Raw genomic sequence first — 22,988 nt, 5'->3', positions numbered from 1 at the left:
TGATTTGGTAAAATGCGCTTTCTATTTGAAAAGCTTTTATTATGAACAACCTTGTTTTACACCTGTGAAAGATTCTGACATTTACAAAGTGTTTCCTTTTATTGAATCAGACTATTGATGCATCAAGCCTAGGGGTCAGCAACCTTTCTCAGCCGTGGACCGGTCCACCGTCCCTCAGACAATGTGGTAGGCTGGACTATATTTTGAAAAAATAAATAAATGAATGAATTCCTATGCCCCACAAATAACCCAGAGATGCATTTTAAATAAAAGGACACATTCTACTCATGTAAAAACACGCTGATTCCCGGACCGTATGTGGGCCAGATTTAGAAGGCGATTGGGCTGCATCCGGCCCACAGGCCTTAGGTTGCCTACCCCTGATCTAGCCCAACATCCATTTTGATATTGTAGCGCTTGGCAAGCTGCCTATCACACATGAATTGACTTGGAAATAAGTGAAGCTATATTTTTCTGCCCCCATTGGGAAATGGTTTGGCGTATTTCTGATATCACTGAACACTCTTCTGCCACTCTCTCTTCTCTCCCTCCTCAACTAGCTAATGTGTGGTGCTGGTGGCAAGCTGGGAAGAAACAGCGAGAATAGCATTTCCTTGCTGTTTCAGCTCTCCAGATTTGTAGTTTTCTCAATAAACTACTGATACTGTGGTAGCCTTTGGGAAAACTACCTTTGCCACAGGTAATTTTGGCTGGTGAAAGAAGAAGGGAATAACTTCTACTTGTAACTTGAGCATCAGCTGTGGGGTTTAGATGGGGAATGGCTGGATGGGAAGTGAGTAGACTAGGACGTTATCTCTGGGTTCAAGTATAGTCTGAACTTGAGGAGGGTTTAAGGGTAAAAATATACTCCTTGTATTTGAGGTACGTAATCACTGTGAGCCCCAGTGACTCATATTACCAGGTTCTTGGTAATGTCTCTGACTACAGACAGACACATGCTTTGAATAGCGCATGGAGCAGGGAGGTGTCTCTGCTTATTGGCAAAAAAGGGTTTAGCAGTACAGTGGTACCTCGGGTTACATACGCTTCAGGTTACAGACTCCACTAACCCAGAAATAGTGCTTCAGGTTAAGAACAGTTTCAGGTTAAGAATGGACCTCCGGAACAAATTAAGTACTTAACCCAAGGTACCACTGTAATACAAGGTGTGAGTGGCCGATTTACCATCTTCTGGCTGTGACAAAGGTCCATCAGTCTGGGCTTAAAGATTGTGTAAGGTGTGGTTTGAGGGAGATTTAGGGCGGGGGCTACAGTGTGTGTGAGACTGGCTACATAAGAACTAGTGGCTTTGATTTATAATTGTATATAACTATATTGTCATCAAATCCTTATAACTTTTTTTAAAAAAGTTAATAAATATTTAAGAAAAAATAAGTGAATTTTGAAATTGATTGGCATTAGTTTCAGAGTTGGGCTGCAAAATCAAACCTTGCTCCTGCATGTAAGTAGCCATGTTTATTTGACTTTTCTTGATCAATGAATCCAGTGCTTATTTTGCTCATTTTGTCATATTAGCGTTGCAGCTATATTTATGTCCCAAGGCAGCTTATTCTCCACTTTTATGATTTTCTTCTTGTACTGCATTCTTTTTTATGTCAGCTATTTGGAAAGGTCCCCTTGGGTTTACTGCTATTTCTGTAGCCATCTGGCAGCAGGCCTTTTATTTTCTTCGTAAACCTTAAAGACGCAGAAGTGAAGGACTGGAGAAACACAGCTGGAGTGCTCATTTGGTTGTTAAGTTACTGCGGAAGTTTGGCTGCTTTTTTTGTTTCTGTGCAAAAGCATGTATAAATAATAAAAATATAGTAATGCTCTCAAACTTCACATAAATGTCAGCTGCAGATGTAATGGGTTCAGTGTGAAATAATGAATTTGGTGCTATGACATAACTTCTTTCAAGAATTTACTTTGGAAGAATGAGACATCATTTTTGGCATGTGCATTACTATCAACCCTTCACTCATTTACTTAACAATATACCAGAAACTTACCTTTATCTGTTTCAGACAGTTTGGGGCAACCAAAATAGTAATGCTTGTGAATCAACGTTTTCTCTGTTTTGCATCTCTGGTATCGGTTGCTCTCTTTCATATGTCAAATTTACTAGCATCCTGTAACTAACTAGAAACTGTTTCCCCTCATCTGTGGCTAAATTCAACTCTGGATTTCTCTTACATGTTCATTTTCAGGTAAAATCAGTGCTTTTTTCTGGGGGGTACGCACGGGTACACTTACACCTAAACATTTTGTGAATCTTTTTTTTTTTAAAAAAAACTTTTTATTTAAAATTAAAAAAAAACATATTATCCAGAAACATTTCATCCTTATTTTCTCCCATTTTTCCTCCCTCCCCCCACAGAACCCACCCACCCCCGACTTCCCTCAGTTCCAGTCTTTGATTTCTCTAAAAATGCTGTTTTCTGCATGTTACACAGTTGTATAGATCCTCAAACTATTTAGCTATTATCAATAAAAAGTTTGTGAATGTTTATTCAAAACCAGCCAAGGAGTCCAGTTCGCTTTGTTGTGTCTTCAAATACTTTGTAAAGGGTTCCCATTCATCTTTAAAGTCACAGTTATCCTTGTCCCGTAGCTTGTATGTCAGTTTTGCCAGTTCTGCATAGTCCATCAATTTTCAAAAAAAACCTCTCGCGGCCGTTGTCGCATACATGAAGATGTTTTTCAGCTTTTTTTGGCAGATCTTTCCCTACAATCCCTAATAAAAATGCTTCAGGTTTTTTAACATATGTTAAATGGAACATTTTCTTCAATTCGTTGTATATCATTTCCCAAATAAAGGGTGATTTGCAATAACAGGATGCTATAATGGAGCCATGTGTGTTTTTGGTGCCTGGCTCCTATTTACAGGAATTCTCTCAGAACTAATGTTATATATATTTTCAACTACGCTTTTTTAGAATTGCTCCTCAGACATTTTGTTTGTCCCTCCCCCCCCCCAACACTCCCCAAGTCTTAGAGCTTGAGTTTTGATCTCTAAACACCATTTACCGTATTTTTCAGTGTGGTAAACCCATACAGTGGTGCCTCGCAAGATGAAATTAATTCGTTCCGCAAGTCTCTTCGTCTTGCGGTTTTTTCGTCTTGCGATGCACGGTTTCCCATAGGAATGCATTGAAAATCAATTAATGCGTTCCTAGGGAAACCGCCTTCAGACCAGGTCCGGGGACAGTCTGTCCCCGGACCTCTTCTGAAGGCTGGGGGGGGGGACAAGGGCTTTTCTTCCCACCCCCAGCATTTTAAAAAACCCTGGGACAGTGGAGGACTTCTCCGCTGTCCGGGCGATCTTAAAATGCTGGCGGGCGGCATTTTAAAATCGCCCCGGGACAGCGGAGGACTTCTCCGCTGTCCGGGGCGATTTAAAAGCCCCTGGGAAGGCAGGCAGGGGGGACAAAGACTATCGCCCCCCGCCCGCCTTCAGAAGGTGTTCTCGCCCCCCCCCCCCCGCTTCGGAGCAGCGTTCCGAAGCGGGGTGGCTGGGGCAGGTGTTCCCGCCCCCCCGCCCCGCTTCGGAGCAGCGTTCCGAAGCGGGGTGGCTGGGGCAGGTGTTCCCGCCCCCCGCCCGGCTTCGCAGCAGCGCTACGAAGCCCGGCGGCTGGGGCAGGTGTTCCCGCCCCCCCCACCCCGCTTCGGAGCAGCGTTCCGAAGCGGGGTGGCTGGGGCAGGTGTTCCCGCCCCCCGCCCGGCTTCACAGCCGCTTGCTTCAAAAGAGGTCCGGGACCTCTTTTGAAGCGATCTCCCCGCAGCCGCTTGCTTCAAAAGAGGTCCGGGACCTCTTTTGAAGCAAGCGGCTGCGGGGAAAAGCGCAGCCGCTTGCTTCAAAAGAGGTCGGGGGCAGCAGGAAGCGCTTCCTGCTGCCCCCGACCTCTTTTGAAGCAAGGGGCGGTGGGGAGAAGCGATCTCCCCGCAGCCCCTTGCTTCAAAAGAGAAGACCCGCTGTCCCCGGGGCAAGCTTCGTTTTGCGAAGCAAGCCCATAGGGAAATTCGTCTTGTGAGGCAACTCGAAAACGAAAAAACCTTTCGTTTTGCGAGTTTTTCGTCTCGTGAGGCGTTCGTCTTGCGGGGTACCACTGTACCCATTTTCATATGTCCACTAGGTGCACTCATTTATATCTTTTAAACAGTTGCCTTTAGTTTTGCTGTTCCAGAATGACCACCTTAAAGTCAGTTACAGAGTGTCCTGAGGAAAATTGCCATCTGAAATAAATCAGTGTGAGAACATTTCAGCCTCCCAGGACATTCTGTAACTGACCTTAAAAGTGTCCTTTCTAGAACATAGGTACTTCAAAGGAAGACAAACACAGCTTGAAACAAGTGAAACTGTTGAATTGCAATTCATCAATAAGTTCAATGCCATTGTTTGTTTGTTAAAATGAAACAAAGAATTTTTATCACAATCCATACCCAGCTGTCGGATATCTGTGCTATCTATGACTGATTCTTGTTCATGGTTCTCTGCCTAGAGGTGTGACTACAGTAGTTCAAGCAATTATCAGCAATCTGCTCTTGCAGAATATAAAACATGTTCCTGTGTAACATATATTTAAGCTCTAACTGTCACTGTAATTTTTGCACCTTATTGCCATTCAACTCTCACTTAATAATCTTCTCCTTTAGATACTGTAACTGCCAACTAAGACTTCATGCATCTGGTGAAGTGAGCTTGGGTCCCTGAAAGCTTGTGCTTTTGATAAAAAGTGATAAAATTTGATAAAGAATCTTTAATTGTTTTTATGTGTAATGATGAGCTGCATAAAACAGCAGTGGTTGTCTGTGCAACATCTGGCCCAGGTTCTGATAATTAATTTTATTAGATTTATATCCTACCCTGCCTCCCAAAGAAGCCCAGAATAGTTTGCAAAGGTTTCAAAGAGCAGGTGATGAAATTGACGAGACTTTGGAGCGCATTCCTGAAATTAAACTCTCTCATTATCATGAATTCCCTTTCCCATGATGAAGTGACTGGAGACTAGTCGCAGAGACAAGTGAGGGCAATGTTGTGTCCCTGTGACATACCCTCCCATGGGCCATTTTTGCATAATTACTGGAACTCTGTGTTACTTAGCCTAAGGCTGCATTCAAAATCCCATCACAGTAATTCAAAGTCCCGTAACAACAGAGAGAATTAGTAAGAATCCACCTTACTGTTTCATAATTAGGAAGGCCAGCATTATCTGTTGATGGTAAATAGAGAACAAATAACAGTGGATGCACGTGGACGAGATGCCCATCATGTCACATCAAACAGTAAAGCAATGTTTCACAAACTTGGCAGTTGTTTGAACTACAACTCTGAACATCCCTAGCTAGCAGGACCAGTGGTCAGGGATGATGGGAGTTGTAGTCCAACAACAGCTGAAGACCCAAGTTAGAGAAACACGGTTGTGAAGGTGAACACAAGGAGGAAATATAACAACACAACAAAATATCAGACATGAAAAACTTCCCGATACAGGGCTGCCTTCAGATAATTGTTTATCTCTCTGATATCTGATGGCAGGGCATTCCACAGGGCAGGGCGGCTAATGAGAAGGCCTTCTGCCTGGTTCCCTGTAACCTCCAGTGAGGGAACCAGCAAAAGAATGTGGAGACGCTCCTTCAGGTATATGGAGATGAAAGTGCAGTGGTTGCCAATCCACACTTTATGAGTATCACATGGATATGGCCATTTAAACATGGTAACACTACCTGGAATGTGCTTTCCTACATGTGATTTTTTTGCCTGTGGTTAGCAACAGATTTCTTCCTTCTGTTGGAAGCCATCCAGAGTGGCTGGGGCAACTCAGTCAGATGGGCAGGGTACAATTAATAAATTATTATTTTATATTATAAGTAATCAAGGCTTGGTATTTTTAAAAATTGCATGCTATGCTATTCCTGTAATCCAGCAACTGTACCCATTTGAAGTTCATTAAGGTTCATGTTAACATTTGTAATATCTTTTGACTCAGTAAACAAAGAAGCTAAGGATGGAATTCAAAACTGTTCTATGTTGAACGTTCCGTTGGCATAATCATATCAATTTGTCAGATGGAACGATTCAACCCCCCCCTCCCCCGTTCTGCGGGATCTCTTGCCCTGAGCCAATTTTGGAGGAGGGAGGGAGGAGAAAGCCCTGTTGTTTAAGCAGAAGACCATGCTTCTGCTGATAGGGTTCATTATGTGAATCCTACCCTAAGTTCCTGTCCCTGATTTTACTAGCAGTCAGAAAGCAAATCTATGTGGAACATCCATGTATAAATAAGAGTGCATACATCTTGTATGCTGATTTAAAGCTACAAAAAAAACCCTGAAATCTCAAGGAAAATAGTAACCTCTTCCTGCTGATTATGCTGCTCTGCTCAGGTGGCAGGGTTATGTGTTTTCACATAAAGCAGGTGCTTTTTGTCCAGGGTATTGGATTACAGGACTTTCCCAGAATTCATATAGCAAGCAAAGACTGTAGATGTTTGCTCTGGAGATGCAGCCTTAAATGCTGCAAGCATTTATATTCTGGTCTCCAGCCCCAAGGGTTCCCATGGTGTTTAACAATTAAAACAATAATGCACGTATGCCAGACATGAAAGAGATTCTCGGAAATAAAATCACAGTCTTTTGTACAATTGCCCCTTCTCAAGAAACGAAACTTGTCAGCATAAAATTTAGATGGTGAAGTAGAAAAAATAGAAGATTGAATTTTCTTTGCCCATGAAATGCACCAGTGTTTCATCATGTTTTCATTTGAAATAGTTTTTTGAATCAGTGTAATGCTTTAGCATCTTCAAGATTCAGTCAAACTTTTCTAATTAGTATTGTGGTCTAGAGGCTTGACTGTGGAATTTGGAAATCCTGGGCCAAATGCAAAATGCTGCAGTGTGTTATTCTCCATTTCAGCAGCATAGTGGGAACAGCGGCTTAACTTGCCAGGTTCCTTAGAGGACAAAACATAATATGTGCATGGTACAAAATGCTTTGCATACAATGAACAAGTTCCTGTTTTTTTTTAGCATATGAGAAGGAAAGCTTCTGAATAGCATTTGTTTATGGTGAGTCTTGCATTATCTGGGAAAAACTACTTGCTGCTTGGGTTACAGGAAGTATGTTGGATTAGCATAATTTCTTTGTTTTCTCAGCAGATGTTCTTAGACTAGTTTTTCTCTTCACGCCAGCTCATCTGTGTACAGTAAAGCATATTGTATTCAAAACAAATCTTTTCTTTTAAAAATATATATCCCTAAACGATTAACAATGATTTCTCTGTTGGAAAACGTCCTCTCTTGGCCCCTCTCCCAAACCTTTGGATGGCTCCCAAGTAATTATTTTGTTGCCAATTTCCATAAATAATCAATTGCTAGAAAAGCGGTTGGATGGATTAAGTGTGGTCTGTTGAGCAAGGAGGCCCAGGAGGCCTTGAAATCTGTACAGCATATCTGCAGAACAGTTTCCAGTGGCTTTCATGGGAATAAGTACGGTAAATGTCTTGTCCTCCTGCTTGTGTGGAGAAAATACAAAATGGTTGGGTATTGCACAGGTGTGGGTATAGACTTCTTAAGCCCAGGTAGCTCTTTTACCCCAGCCTTCTCTCTCTCTCTCTCTCTTTTAAAATAATCAAATTAAATATACAGTACCTTATTTGCTTTCTAACACTGTTCTTAACACCATAAAGGTAATGGGACCCCTGACCATTAGTTCCAGTCGTGGCTGACTCTGGGGTTGTGGCACTCATCTCACTTTATTGTCCAAGGGAGCCGGTGTGCAGCTTCTGGGTCATGTGGCCAGCATGACTAAGCCGCTTCTGGCGAACCAGAGCAGCGCACGGAAATGCCATTTACCTTCCTGCTGCAGCGGTACCAATTTATCTACTTGCACTTTGATGTGCTTTCGAACTGCTAGGTTGGCAGGAGCAGGGACCGAGCAACGGGAGCTCACCCCGTTGCGGGGATTCGAATTGCCAACCTTCTGATCGGCAAGTCCTAGGCTCTTTGGTTTAACCCACATCGCCACCCCCGTCCCTATCTTAATACCATATGAAAGCTTTATTTTGCAACCAAGTTAAAGTATTTGAATTAAAGTAATTTATTAAAATGTGTACAATTTAGTCTGAAAAGGTTTGCATTTCAGTACAGAATTCTAGGTTGTATTGTCTATAGTCATGTTATGCCCCCCTAGACACAAGGATATGGCAATATAGAATTTTAGGTTATATGCATCTCCTTGTCTTCAGGGGGATAAAATTGTTACATGGGTTAAATATATTTACCTCTGAGCATCACGTTACTGCTGTTCTTCACTGTTAAGGACGTTTAATGCAGTTTTAATTGAATGGTTGTAATTTATGCAAGTTTGTACACTACCTTAAAGGGGGCAGTTATTTTCTAAAAGGTGCTATATAAATCAGCTAAAAAATATGATTGTGTTTTGTGCTGAAAGTATATGCTACACTTCAGTCATGTAGCAACCGTTTGGTTATTCATCATCTTCAGGAACACAGGATATGGAAATGTACCCACATGAGGTCATTTTTGTGTTTTGTTGAATAGATGGTACTACTGCCAGGGTTTTGAGTAAATTAGCATCTTACTCCTAGGGTTTCGTTTGCTTTCAATAGCACTTTTTTGTAATGACAATTAGTATATTTCTTTTAGAAGCAACTTGCTCTTTGATCTGAGCTGTTTTCCACGCAATTGTGGGAAAGAAGAAAAGGTGAACACTCAAACTATTTGTAGCATCCAGTAAGCATGACTCAGTTAAAACAAGGGAAAGCAAAAGTCTCAGGCCACATGTTCACACCCAGCCTTCTTACTTTAAGGAAGTTACCCTCAAGCCTTTATTGTTCATTGCATCAGAATGTTAACAATAAAACTAGTTTCCCAGATTCAGTCACAGCCTATGCAGAAATACAGTAATATAGACTCAGGCATTCCAGTGAATCAAGAGCTGTTGGCAAAAGCCACTATGTTGTGGCTTCTGTGTGGGTGATGCACACTGAGATATCATGCAATCTCTCTTCTCCTGTCTGCCGAAGAAGCTGAGGTTTAACAAGAATTGTGGTACTTGAGCTCACTTTGTCGCGATATTAGTCAAAGACCCACTTCCTAAAAATAGATCTTCCAAAACCCCCAGATTTATAAATAGCAGATACTTCATATTCGAGAGATAGACAGACACCCCTTATTCAATTCTTTTTTCCCCCTAGGTAATTTTGATACTGCATTTATCCTGGCCAAAGAATTGCTTTCTGGGTTAGCCCACCAGGTTGATAATATGGGATCAGCTAGCTGTTTTGTTTAAAGAACTGCATTACCACTTCATGGTTGGGTCTAAAAGCCATGGAGGCTCAATATTTGGTCTACAGGTGGCATTAATTTTTTTAAGTAGCCCACTTTCAGCTGCTTTGGCTCAGTTTGCATGATGCACTAAATCAAACCCATAGCTTGTAGAAACTATGCTGCTGCTTTCAGTGTTAGAAACTGAGATAGGAAAGCCATGAGCTAAATGGCACCTAGGTTCTGGGCACAACAATGGAATGCCTAGGCATGCTTTTTATAACAAGAATACAGAGCTGAAAATGAATGAACTGCAGCTAAAATATTACATTCATTTTTCACATTTTACCCTGCCTCCCCCCCCTAATATTCATAAGAGGGTCTCTTCTCCAGTCTTCAGAGAGTAGCTGGAAATGGGGAGGCAGAAAAGCTCCTTTCCTTCCACTCTCCAGTTTTAATCTGAAATCTTAGGCGCAGTACTGCTCCCAGAGCTCAGAAACTGCTCATGCTAATGAAATTCCTGTTGCAAAATGCGCCTAAAACAATGGGAGTTTTGAACACTGGCTGCTTTGCTATTCATCTGGTCCTGCTGCTGTGAGCTAAGCCATGGTTTGTCTCAGTGTGATACTGGGCTTATCTTTTGTCTTGCTCCAGACAGAGTTGTAACAAAGGTTTGTTCTAAGTGTACAGGTTGTAATTTGACTGGAGTAAGACAAATTATGAGCCTGGTTTGGATGGCATACTGAGCCATACCATGGTTAAGCTCACAGCAGTGCAGCAGCGGCAGGGCTGGAGGAAGAACAAAGTGGCCACAATTTCCTCTCCAGGAACCTGCACATTCGCATGAAGCCATGGTATGGTTTTGTGTAAGATTCAAACAGAGTCTTTAAGTTTATCTATTTTAGCAGAAATAGTTGCCCTGTTTAATCACCCTAATCCCACTACAGTATGTTTTGTGGCACCCTCGTTATGGAACACCCCTCACTTGAGAGGCTTGTCTCACAACGACATATTTGCTGTGCCTGCCTAAGATCTTTGTTTTCTTCTCTTACATCTATAATTTATTCAAGGCAGTGTGTATTTATTTAACATAATTTGTAGCCAGCTTAATTGTAAATAAAATCTCTATGCGTGGCTTCCACCCAGGCACTGACCAGATCCAGATTTACTTAGCTTCAGTGATGTGATGATGTCTTGTGCCTTCAGACCAGGTATTTTCCCAGCCTTTGTAATCTCTGTTGGGCATGATCAATGCTAGTCATAGAGTCAACCCACTGAAATCAATGGACTTAAGTAACTTGAGTCCAGTGGGTTGTATCCAACAAAGTCATCCCTTTTGCATGGACTTCCACCTGTGCAATAGGACTTCCTCTTGCTCTCCTCTTCCTGCACCCCATCCCCAAAATCTGTTCTTAGATTCCTGCAATACTTGTGAGCAAATTGGGGGTGGGCATGCATGGAGAAGAGTTGGAGAGGAAGAGCTACTGCACAGGCAGAAAGAAGTTCCTTTGTTAAGGGGGCAACCTTGTTAGATACAACACAATGATTTCAGTTGCACTGACTTGGATGTCACACCAATCTTAAATATTTTACTGACTAAAGATATTTATTGAAGTTCTAAGAGCTGTGGAATTTCTGGTGCTGTTAAGTTTTCTGTAGTGATTTTATTCTCTGTTGCTAGTTGCTTGTTCAGTGTTTTATAGTTTTATGATTTTGACACTTACTGTGTGTCCCCAGAGAAGTTTTAATTACTGGGAGGAGTGGGTAGTTGGGTTGAAAAGGCAGTTATTAAAAGCTCTGAAATATAAAGAAGAGATCAGTGTGTGCTTCCAGACAGTTCCCCTTTTTGGACTTGGAACAGTATCTTCCCATTCTGCATTTCAGTTTTGGATGATTCTTGACTATTGAGAAAGTTTTAAAAGGTGATTGCAAGATAGCATTCTGTTCTGTGGAAAGGAAATAAGAAGCTCTGCTGTGTGTAGTCTCTTACATGTGTTGAAAGAAGACATCTTTGAACTCTTAGCTATCTGCATAAATTTCTTAAAATGGGAGATGTGCTCATCAGCAAAACACAAGCCTCAGGGTAGTCTTAACTCTATTCACGAAGATAAAGCGGATTAAAGATCCCTGGGCCCCATGTATTGTCCTGCTCTGCTTGTATTAGAATAAAGTTCGTGTTTGAGAGGTGTGATTCTCTCCCCCCCCCCCCCCATTCGCAGAAGGAAATTGCAAGTTACTGTTAGGGATCACTGATAGAATATGTATTGTTGATCATGTTATATAAGTGGACAAGCACAAATTGTGTTGATATTGTTTCTGTGCACATGCATTTAAGTGTAGCTATGATGTTGATAAAAGGGAGGGAGGGTAGATTCCCACAATGCACCAAAACCATGTTCCTTATCAAGTTGTTTTGGGCGTTTGAAAAGGCATTTGAATGTGCTTCATGTTTAATAAATACAGGTAGATAAACCAGTGTCACCTTGCTAGTTTGCTGCTCTTCAGTTGCCTGTTCACAGACAGGACAAGGGAAGTATTTCTTAAAGTTCTCCTTTTCAGTTTAAGGAGAATAGAAACTTTCCCTCCAGATTACTGTAATTTAGTATTGCCAAAGCAATGCCCAGTCCTCACAAACGGTTGAAAAACGAAATTGCTAGGAATTCTTCCACACTCTGAGTCAGATCTCCATTGTGATGAATAGGCAGTGACAAACCGGTGGGCTTTCTGGGAAATGCAATGGCAAACTGTCTGGGGGTTTTTTTGTGCAAGGATGCATGCAAACCTTGTGAAGATTCAGTGTTTTATCATGAAGTAAATAAGTGAAATCATCTTCCTGGAATCTGTGGTCACTTGAGCTTTGGACCAAGAGTTCCTCATAACCCTGAGTTCCTCATAAAGTTCTGGTAAAGGTCATGCACGTTGAAGCAGATCACATTGATGGAGCAGTGTGGGATTCAGCTGCTCATAAGCTTATATACTGAGAGGATGGTGTCTCTGTTAGGAAATGGTTTGCTAATGTACAGTTAGTAAACGTTATTTATTTTAAAAATTATTTATTAAATTTATATCCTGCCCTTCCTCCCAGAGGATTCCATTGCTAAACATGTTATTTCCTCTGAGCTCAACTGTCTTTTTTGGTTTGTCTCTGTATCCTTCTCAAAATACCAGCCATGGCTGTAATAATGCCAGGGCCTTGAAACCAGATGCTGGCACATTTCTTCCCTGGCTCCAACTTTGCTGTTTGTTGTGTTGTAGCTTGTAGTAGTTTTGGATTATGTTGTGATCTCCTACATGTGGTCTTTTTGGAATAAATACCAGAGAGAAGCTCAAACTTCCTAGATGAAAATGAAACCATATTTATGCAGTAAAGATAACTAGGGTACAATATAAACAATCAGTTGAAATTGAAGTACACCAAAAGAATAGCCCTATTCAGATGTTCTTAAATTATATCCGTAGAAGGAACACACATGCTGACCAGCTGCTTCTGACATTTCTTTGTTGAGTGGGAAGGTCTAAAGGGGGATTCTAAAGTGCATTCGTTGTTTGTTTGAATGCACTTCCAGTCCTCCCCACAGTCAGGGTTCCCAGTTGCAGGGACAACTGTAACCATGTTCGGCTAAACACATTTAGATTTCCCCTTTAGATTTCCCATTCAACACAGGAAGGTGTGGGGGGGGTAGAGAGGGGCCGCTAGCGCATGCACTCTGGTGCCCCCTCTATAGCTATAATTTAAAGGTTGAATCCAGCTAAGGGACCACCTGCATGATAAATGTAAAGCAGCATCATATCACTTTAAACAGTCACAGCTTTCCCCAAAGAGTCCTGGGAACTGTGGTTTGTTAAGGGTGCTGGGAGTTGTTAGGTGTTCCTTCTTTTCCTCACAGAGCTACAGTTCCTAGGGCAGCTTAACAAGCAATCCTTCTTTCCAGAGAACTTTGGAAATTGTGGCTCTATGAGCAGAAGAGGGTTTCCTAACAACTCCATTCATCCTTTACAGCTCCCAGGATTCTGGTATGATGCTGCTTTAAATGTATACTGCAGATGGGCCCTAGGTCATTGTGCAAGCAGAGCAACTTTTGCAAGTGCAACAGAACTCCTCCTCCTCCTCCTCCTCCTCCTCCTCTCTCCCACTGTACCCCTTGCACTGCACCAATATCTGCTGGTGAGGTGGGGATAGAGAGGAACTCCACAGCAGATTTGGGTGCTTGGAGGAGAGGGAGTGGAAGTTTCCTTGTGAATGCTATTGCAGTTGCGAAAATTCAGTGAATGCAATTGCTCAGTTGCATACAGCGGTACCTTGGGTTACAGACGCTTCAGGTTACAGACTCCGCTAACCCAGATATAGTACCTCGGGTTAAGAACTTTGCTTCAGGATGAGAACAGAAATAGCACGGCGGCGGTGCGATGGCAGCGGGAGGCCCCATTAGCTAAAGTGGCGCTTCAGGTTAAGAACAGTTTCAGGTTAGGAATGGACCTCCAGAACGAATTAAGTTCTTAACCCGATGTACCACTGTATATCCCTGTGAAAGGCTGAATAGGACTTTCGTATTGCTATTTCAAGAGCTGAAACATGAAGTGATCACTGCAGTCTGTCACCTTGGGTATTGCTACTCTGGCCACTGTCTTTTTACAGTGCATTCTGTTGCTGTTACACAGTTGTGGGTCAGCTTTACTACTGTCTGCAGAGCCTCCTCTTTAGCCTTGAAAGGAAGTTATTAACATATAGCTCAGGTCTGCCTTCCTTCCTTTGTCTACAGCCTGCTGTTCCCCTTCTTGGCAAAAATTGCCCAGCTGTGAGTAATGGAGGTGAAAGGCAGATGTGTAATGCTTCAGGCTTGACTACCCCCTTGCTCACACACCTGGAGGCAATATAAAGGAGAATAAAATTTAATGTATGCAACTCAACCCACTTCTTTCTCCTTATTAGATCATCATGGCTGCTGTTGGCCCCGCTGCTCTCTCCTACTATTCCTCAGCTAACAGCCCCACCTTGCTGCCTCTGCCCTGAGGGATCCCATAGATTTCAGTGGATCCGAAACCTCGTCCCAGAGTTTGGAATTGCCAGTTCCCATGTTAAGGTGCTTTCCTCTCCGACTGAATTCTACGAACTTATGAAGGTGATTTGGCATGTCTCCAGCGTGTAACTTTGGGAATAGGGGTGGCAACAGAGCGTCAGTGTCAAAATGCATTTTCTTCATCCATTATTGCTTTCAAGTCCTGCATGCAGGTTTGCCATATTCTTCTTGCTGGCCACTGGGAAAACAGAATGCAAGAGTAGACGGGCAGGGCTTTTTTTTTTTTTTACATTCATGTGTTTCTGTTGCCATTTATTGTGTTAAAAAACGACAAGCCAAAATTTCAGAAGTACCCAGTTGTACTCTGCAGCATCCTAAAAGAGTTTTTTTCAAGCTTATGGATCACAGTGCTTTATCATTCCTTATCCAGTAAGTCTTAGTGACTGAGCCTGTATGACTTTCCTCTGTATTGGATCTTAAGAAACTAAGTGTGGGGAGAAAAAATTCATTTGACCAAGTATTATGTCCTTTCCCCCTTAGCTATGGTGAGGCAGGAGAGGCTTGGCTTGGCTGTTTTAAGGCACTTGGTTCAATTCCTGTCATTTGTAATAAAAAAAAAGTTAAGGTAGCAGGATTGGGAAAAGACCCTTTTCTAAAAACTTGGAGAGCCACTGCCATTCATAGTAAATAGTAGTAGCTTTATAGTCTGGCTCAGTTTGAGGCAGCTACATACGTTATGTCTTGGACCCGTCAAGTGAAAGCAATAGAAATGCTGCCTTGTCCACTCTGATCAAGAGATAATTGTCCTAAAATGCAATGAGGCATGCTGTAAGAATTTTGTGTGCTGACTTTGATACAAAAAAGAAGAGACATACTGATAGATAAAGCTGAGTTTTTCACTTTTAAGTACTGGATTGAGTGGACTTTGGGAGGAACTTGAGGGCTTCACATGACAGACAAATTAGTGAATCTAAACTTTTCTCTCTCTCAGGGACAGATAAAAACGGCCAAGCGGCGAGTGGTTTTGGCTTCACTCTACCTTGGAACAGGACCTCTGGAACAGGAATTAGTAAGTGTTTGAGCTGGAGAGAGCAGGCCACAGATATCTGAGAAATAATCGGTTAAGAGATGTCCTCTATAGCTCTTCTTCAATGTTGTACATAGCCTCCTTTTTCTAACTCCTTAATTCACAGATCTCTACCTTTCACCTTCCCTTCTTTCATCTCTGCCATCTTTGTCCTGTGGGCTTTTCATGGTAGATCTGTCAGCCTAGAAAAATGAAGGCAAAACATCTTGACATTGATGACAGGCATGCCAGTATGCCATATATATCTGCTGTAAGAACTGGTCTATTCACACATTCTTTTTTCATCTTTGCTACATTATTATATCCTACAATGACAGCTTTTCTGCAGCCTGCCTTTGGACTAATGAGGAGCCTTTGGAAGAAATAACTTAATGATAGTCTACAATGAGAGCCCTAAACTGTTAAATAGATGAAGGGCCCTAAATTGTGTTCTCTCTGTCTTGTGACTGTTTTAATCTTTGTTTGCACAGTGTTAACATTCCTGTGATGGGAGAATAAATACAATCTGCAGTGATGGGAACTATTAATTTCGTCCTCCTTTTGCGTGGGTGAATAGGCAGATGCTTAGCAGTGATAGCTGTAGCAATTAGGGAAAACTATGAAGGCTTAGGAATAGTGTGTGCTCATAAAATTGGACCTTCCCTGTATATAAGTTTTGGTCTTATATTGTCCTCAGGTGGATTGCATTGAAGTGGCTTTGGAAAGGTCATTGCAGGGATGTGGGCCTTCCAACTTAAGAGTGTCCATTCTCTTAGACTACACAAGGGGATCTCGGGGTAAGTGTGTGTTGCTTGGTCACAATCGCTTCTCGTGTTAGCTGGGCTCGGCTGTTTAGGCAGGCTGGACATCTCAGCTCTAAAGAACTATGTTTATAACCTCTTCAAATTTAGAGGATTTCAGTAGTCTTAATCTGCAGATTTTCACACCAAGACTCTACAGGCAATGGCCATTTTACGCACATTCAGTATGCGCACAACTGTGCATGTGTGCATCAATGCAAACCTGAAAGTAACTAGAAAAAGGGCAAAAACGGCACCTACCAATCCCATGAGCCTTTGAAAGTCCTTGCACTGACCATTGAAGCCTGTGGAGAAGTGGAGTTGGAGCAAGGAGAATTGGAGGGAGTGATTGTGGTGGAGTTTGGTGGATTTAAGGGTTTTTCAAGGGTTTTCAGAAGTTTGGAGAGTGTTTGTAGGATTTTTAGATGGTGTTCCCAATATAAGCAATTTCACTTACATCCAAGTAAAACGGTCCAATTTTTTTCTTCTGTTACATTTTGGCAAAATATTTTTGATGATGTTAGTCATTACTAACTTCATTGATTTTAGTGGGTCTGCTCTGAGTATTATGGAGCTGATACAGCCAGCTAGCTTCTGTGTTAGCTAAGAGTGAATCTTGGTATTCCATTCTTTCTCCTAATTAGGTTTCTTCTTGCCAAAGTTGGTGGCAATATGGAAAGCACAAAACCTCCAACTCTCTGAGCTAGCATCACTGCAGCCACAGGGGGACATGTACATACCCAGGGGGGCCATCTCATCCTCAGGATTGTGGGTGTCCGCTGCCGTAATGTGGATGTGTGACATCACACGCACACACCTGCACGTAGTGTATGAGACATCACACGGACTGCGTGCAGGAAAATGGTGACTCGCTGGCTGTGGAGCTGAACTGCTTCTCTCTTGGAGGCAGCGCCAGAGAGGCTGGCTGGCTCCCTCTGTCCAGCTTTGCTCGTTCATTTGTTGGTGCCCCTGGAGTTGGCTCCTATGTACATACCAATCCTGATAATCAGTAATTACCGTATTTTTCTCTCTATAACACTCACATTTTTTCTCCTAAAAAGTAAGGGGAAATGTCTGTGCGTGTTATTGAGCAAATGTGTGGTCCCTGGAGCCGACTGGCCCGAGTGCAGGGGCAAAAATCAGGCATAAAATCAGATCGCGAGGAGGAGGGAAAGCTGCAGAGAGGAAGCTGCTGCTTTCCTGCATTCTGCCTCAGGGTCTTACTGCCCACCCTCTTCTGTTTTTGGTTGCTGTGTTTGCTCAAACGCAACAAAGAGCAGGGAAATCCCCTGCCCTCCTGGCAAGCAGAGGGGAAAAGAAAGGATCGCATCCTTCCTTCTAATTCCTTCCTAGTCACACTGCGCGCAGGCTCCAGCCCACCCGGCTCAGGTTCCGTCGGCTAGGAGCGCAGCGGACAGCCACCACCACCTCCTCTCCGTGCTCTGGTGCTGCTGCTGCTGTGTCCAGCATTCTAGGGACTTGCAGGCAGCTGGAAAACATGCAGGTGGGAGAGAGAGAGAGAGGGCTGGCTTGGGTGGGTGGGTGGGAGAAAACTTTTGCCTTCCTTTCCTCCCTCCCGTTAAACCCCTCTCCTGCATTGTTAGCCGGCTGCTTCTCCGCACACCCCTCTCGTGCTCCTTGTCCCTTCTGTATTTTTCCTTCCCTCCCCACTTAAAACGTGGTTACAAAGCACGGATCCACATGTGTCCTCAGGATCTTTGCATTGGGTCACCCCAAATTCACCATCAAATCACATTACATGTCCATGGCTACAGCCTGCACAAAAAAAATCACGCACCCACTGTTGCCTGGGGCTGCAATGGTGTAAAAACGTGGTTACAAAGCATGGATCCACATGGATTCTCAGGATTTTTGCATTGGGCTACCCCAAATTCACCGCCAAATCACATGTCTGTGGCCACAGCATGAAGCACAAAAATGATACATCCACTGTTTCATTCAGAATTTTTTTTCTTGTTTTCCTCCTCTAAAAACTATGTGCGTGTTATGGTCAGGTGCGTGTTATAGAGTGGAAAATACGGTATCTATTGTGGAACTTGGGCTGCAAAGAATGTTGCTATAAATAAAATATGGCTTGAAGAAACGGCTTGCTTAAACTCAAATACGCATAGTGTGGCAAATCCTGTCCTTTTATTGAAGCTGGCAATCCATTTTCATTTCCCTCCCAGGCCGAAAGAACTCTCGGACCATGCTCCTTCCACTCCTGCAGAGGTTTCCAGAGCAAGTCCGTGTCTCTCTCTTCCACACTCCTAATCTGCGTGGTCTTCTCAGACTCCTAATCCCAGAACGTTTCAATGAGACCATTGGGTTGCAGCATATCAAGGTCTATCTCTTTGATGATAATGTGATCTTGAGCGGGTGAGTCCCTTGTTGCAACAAACCTAATAATGGGGATATGTAGATGAATATTGTGATCTTTAGAAACAACAGAAAAAGCAACTAAGGCAGAGCATACTGCAAACCTTGCTGCTTGTTCTGCAGACATTGTGACATAATTCTCTCTCGCACCTTAGCATTGCTGGAATATTGCCACTGTTTCTGCTTCTGCAGAATCTTACGAATTTATTCCCCTTTCAACTAAGCAGGATTCGGGAGGTGGGTGAGGGAGGGTATCTCTGCCTACAGATAGAAACTTCCTGTGATGGTTCAATAGATAGTCTTTCTTTCTTGATGGTACCAGGTATATGGGATAGAGTTTATACATAACTTTTCTGTTGTCATTCTCAGCTAGCTGTTAGCATTCTCCCTCCTTTCCCTTTCCAGAGCTAACTTGAGTGACTCTTATTTCACCAATCGTCAAGACCGCTATGTGCTCCTACAAGACTCTCCTGAGATTGCAGATTTCTTTACTGAGCTAGTAGATGCTGTTGGGGATGTGTCCTTGCAGTTACAGCAAGATGATACAGTCCAAGTGATGGATGGGATGGTACACCCTTACCAAGGTAAGAGGACCATTTAGTAAGCAGTTTTGATAGAGGCATATTTTAATTGGTGTTATATGCCCTCTCAGCACCCGAAGTCATATGAGCCCAGCTGAAGTTCATCTTGTGTACCTCTAGGCAACAAAGTACAAACAGACTCCTTTCATTTCCAAAGGGGACAGGAATGTTTGGGAGAGATTGTAGCCTAGTATGCCTTTCATAAAGTAGGGCCAAGGTTCAGACTTTCACATCTCTCAATAAAAGAAAGGGAACTCGGAGCAGGGCTGGAATAGTCCTTGGAGAGTTGTTGCCACACCGAGTAGACAACCCTGATTTCCTTTCCACTGGAGACTGAACCTAAGCTAAACCATGGAGCTCTGCCCCCCCACTTGATGTGTTGTTTGCATGACCTCTGGACATGCATGTCTTTGGTGTGGTCAGGTAGGGATGTCTCTTATGTGAGTCAGGAAGTCATTTAGCCCTGGCAGTTGGGAACTGACACAATCTATGATATCTAGTAATGGGATTAACAGTGATGGAAAAGGTGTGTCAATAGATAGCATTGTGATTTGGGGGATCTTTGTAGCCCCGGTGCTGTTTCCATGATGTTTAGAAGTTTCCTGTGGATAGCAAAAGTAGAGCTAGACATTCTGATTGCTAGATGAATTCCATGCTTGTGAGTAGTTTTGCAACCTGACATTTGCAATGGGTGTGAGGGTTTTGTTTTTTAATAAAGCAAACAATTCCCAGTATTGTTGTACAGTATTTGCAGAAGAGTTTGTGCATGGATGCTTATGTGCTGGATATTATTATGGACTCTTAGTGAGAAAGTGTTTTTTGTATAGCACATTTGTCAGGGGAATACTCTTCTTCCGTTACAACCTGAAGAAAGCAAATTTAATATAAAGTGTTAAGATGCTGGGTTGTCACCTTCCCTTGGGAGAGGTTTTCCAAGCACTGCCAACTGTTGAGACATCTTCCTGGCAACACAGTTGCTGAGATTTCTGTGATCAGATGAGTTTCACAAAAACAAATGCCATGGGAATAGATGTGGGGGGGACTGCCCTCCAGTGTCTGTTTTCTTAATTAGCACACCACAAAGGTTGCCTGACAAAAGACCATGCCTTTTGGATGGCGTTTGAATATTTGCCCTCCTTTTACTTCAGCAGTAGGCAACCTAAGGCCCATGGGCTGGATGTGGCCCAATTGCCTTCTGAATCTGGCCTGCAGACGGTCCGGGAATCAGTGTGTTTTTACATGAGTAGAATGTGTCCTTTTATTTAAAAGGCATCTCTGGGTTATTTGTGGGGCCTGCCTGGTGTTTTTACATGAGTAGAATGTGTGCTTTTATTTAAAATGCATCTCTGGGTTATTTGTGGGGCATAGGAATTCGCCCCCCCCAAAAAAAAATATAGTCCACAAGGTCTGAGGGACAGTGGACCGGCTCACGGCTGAAAAAGGTTGCTGACCCCTGTTCTACTTTCTCCCCCACGCCCTTTAAATCATAAGGGCCCTCTTTTTTCATCATTCACACACAATAAACTCTGCTAGTTAAGTGACAGATGCATACGGTATCTGTTTGGGCATTGAGGGAATGGTACCGTATTTTTCGCTCTATAACACGCACCAGACCATAACACGCACGTAGTTTTTAGAGGAGGAAAACAAGAAAAAAAATATTCTAAACAAAATAGTGGATATATGATTTTTATGGTTCATGCTGTGGCCACAGACATGTGATCTGACAGTGAGTTTGGAGTAGCCCAGTGCAAAAATCCTGAGGATCCATGTGGATCCATGCTTTGTAACCACGGAGGAGGGAAGGAAGGGGAACCATGGATCCTCTGCTCACGACTGCAGCAGATCTCCCCCGCCACCCGCAGGCATTCTCTCCATAACACGCACAGACATTTCCCCTTACTTTCTAGGAGGAAAAAAGTGAGTGTTATGGTGCAAAAAATACGGTAATTGCTTTAACACTTGCTCTAGTTTCAGCGTTTCTAGCTGGAAGTGTGTGTTCTTCCTTGTTCTTTGTCCTTCCACTTTCCTTTATACAATGCCTTCAGCTAGGAATTTGCCCCTGACCCTTGCACCCAGGGAAGAGGGACATGCCTTCCTAAGAACACATTTGCTTAGAACTGTCTCAAGTATTACTCGTAGCTGCTTCAACCTGAAAGTGAAGGATTCTTTCACCTTCTGCTGACCACTGGGTTGGCGACTAGATGCTCAAATCACATCAGAAGAGCCGGCTCTGGTTGGAAGGAGTTGATCTTTTTTTGAAATGGGTATCCTTGCCATAATATCATAGTGTAGATAGCTACCAAAGCCTTAATTAAAAGCCTGAGTATTTTATTACTGTTCCTAAAGTGGGCAATGCCGAATTACTGTAGAAGTATATTAGAGGCCGTGCCCCCTGCTGTCTTTCCATTTCTTTACTGTCCTACAGTACTAAAATAAATGTTGGTCTCGATTAGAACACCATGGATGAAAAATGCAGGTCATAAAATCCAAACAGTAACGGTGTAATCTTTTTATTCAGACTAACTAAAATGACAAAATAGCGAGGCACCTTTTGAGTTTTGCCCAACTTCTTTAGGCTGATGTTAAGCAAGCAAGTAAAAGAAAGGGTGTATTATGAGGAGGGGAATTGATGTTGCTCTTAATGGTATACTGGAAGTCCTCCCTGCAGCATAGGACCATCTTAAAATGGTGGCACAGGAATCTCTCTGCAGACTATAGCATCACACTCCTGTGCATGTGTACTTAGGACTATGGACACTGAAGTCATTGGCACTTGCTTCTGAGTAAACATGGATAGGATTGCTTGGCAAGTTTGTGGCCAGTGCAGAAGATCAATTTGAAATAAGTTAATTTGAAATGCTGTACGAGATATTACTTCCACCTTTGCTTAACAGAAGGACTACCATGTTTTCATTGTTTCGCTCTCTGCCTTGTAGGGGACCTGTTTTCTCTCTTTGTATTAGAGGCAGATTGAAAAAACTGCTGGCTCTTACATTTTCAAAGAGAGGGTGGCTATTGGTAACAGACTGCTAGTATGCCTCAGTTCAACCTGAGATTTCTTCTGTTGGGCACACATTAACTTAATTAGAAATCTGTGGCAAGCTATAATGTGACAACCAGCCTCTTGTTTTCAGTGTATAATGTGGCCATTCTATGGTGGGAGGCAGAAGTCTGTTGATGTATGCTGCAGCAGATGAGGATATGTGAAGGGAGCCTTTATATTCCATCTGTCTTAGCAATGGGCTTTAGAAGCAGAAGAGGGAAAGGCATCTTTACCTTGATTCAGAGAGGAAATAGATGAAACCATCCATTATAGGCAGATGCCTTCAGCTTCTCTGATTGGGCTTGAGTAAGAGATTTCCTTTACCTTCCCCCCTTTTACACAGCTCCAGACTTGCTCAGTAGACAAAGAGTTCCTCCAGTCTGATTTGGGAGGATCCACTCTGCAATATTTTGTGCAGGCACTGACCTTTTTAAGCACGTCTGATATATGTGTGACTGTGCCGAACTCAAAAGTGACCTGAAAATGTAACCAAAAGGGCAGCGGCAGAATGAGGTGTTTACAGGCTTTTTCAATGGTTTTTCAAATATACACAATTTCACTTAAACGTTTGGTGCCTTGGTATGTAACCCTCGTGTAAATTGGTAGTTGCCTATATTTTAATCTGTTTTTTGTCTTGTAAATTATGGCTTGTACAAAAGGCAGGATATAAACCATCTAAATAAATACTTGCAGATCTATGAGTTTTTGTTTTGTTCTTGAACTCAAACTAAAACCCATGCAGTTTGCCTCTATAGGATTGAACATGAGCAGAAAGTGTAGAAAAAAATCAGATTGTGAGGCTCCAGTGTCAACA

The 22,988-nt window shown here is 42.7% G+C and overlaps 1 protein-coding gene across 3 annotated transcripts in view; it reads left to right on the top strand.

Annotated features, from left to right (window-relative positions):
• PGS1 (phosphatidylglycerophosphate synthase 1) overlaps positions 1-22,988 on the top strand; it is a 128,673-nt gene that overhangs the window by 92,981 nt on the left and 12,704 nt on the right. For all 3 annotated transcript variants that reach the window (XM_083486991.1, XM_083486989.1, XM_083486990.1), the window contains exons 2-6: positions 14,215-14,404; positions 15,294-15,371; positions 16,066-16,165; positions 18,358-18,547; positions 18,953-19,131. In XM_083486991.1, coding sequence (XP_083343117.1) covers positions 14,215-14,404; positions 15,294-15,371; positions 16,066-16,165; positions 18,358-18,547; positions 18,953-19,131 — 737 coding nt within the window. The remainder of the gene's footprint in view (positions 1-14,214; positions 14,405-15,293; positions 15,372-16,065; positions 16,166-18,357; positions 18,548-18,952; positions 19,132-22,988) is intronic.

Source organism: Podarcis liolepis, assembly GCF_965112155.1.
Source record: "Podarcis liolepis genome assembly, chromosome: 2".
NCBI lineage: Eukaryota > Metazoa > Chordata > Lepidosauria > Squamata > Lacertidae > Podarcis > Podarcis liolepis.
Note: the sequence above shows the minus strand (reverse complement) of the source record. Positions and strands in the feature narration are given on the sequence as shown.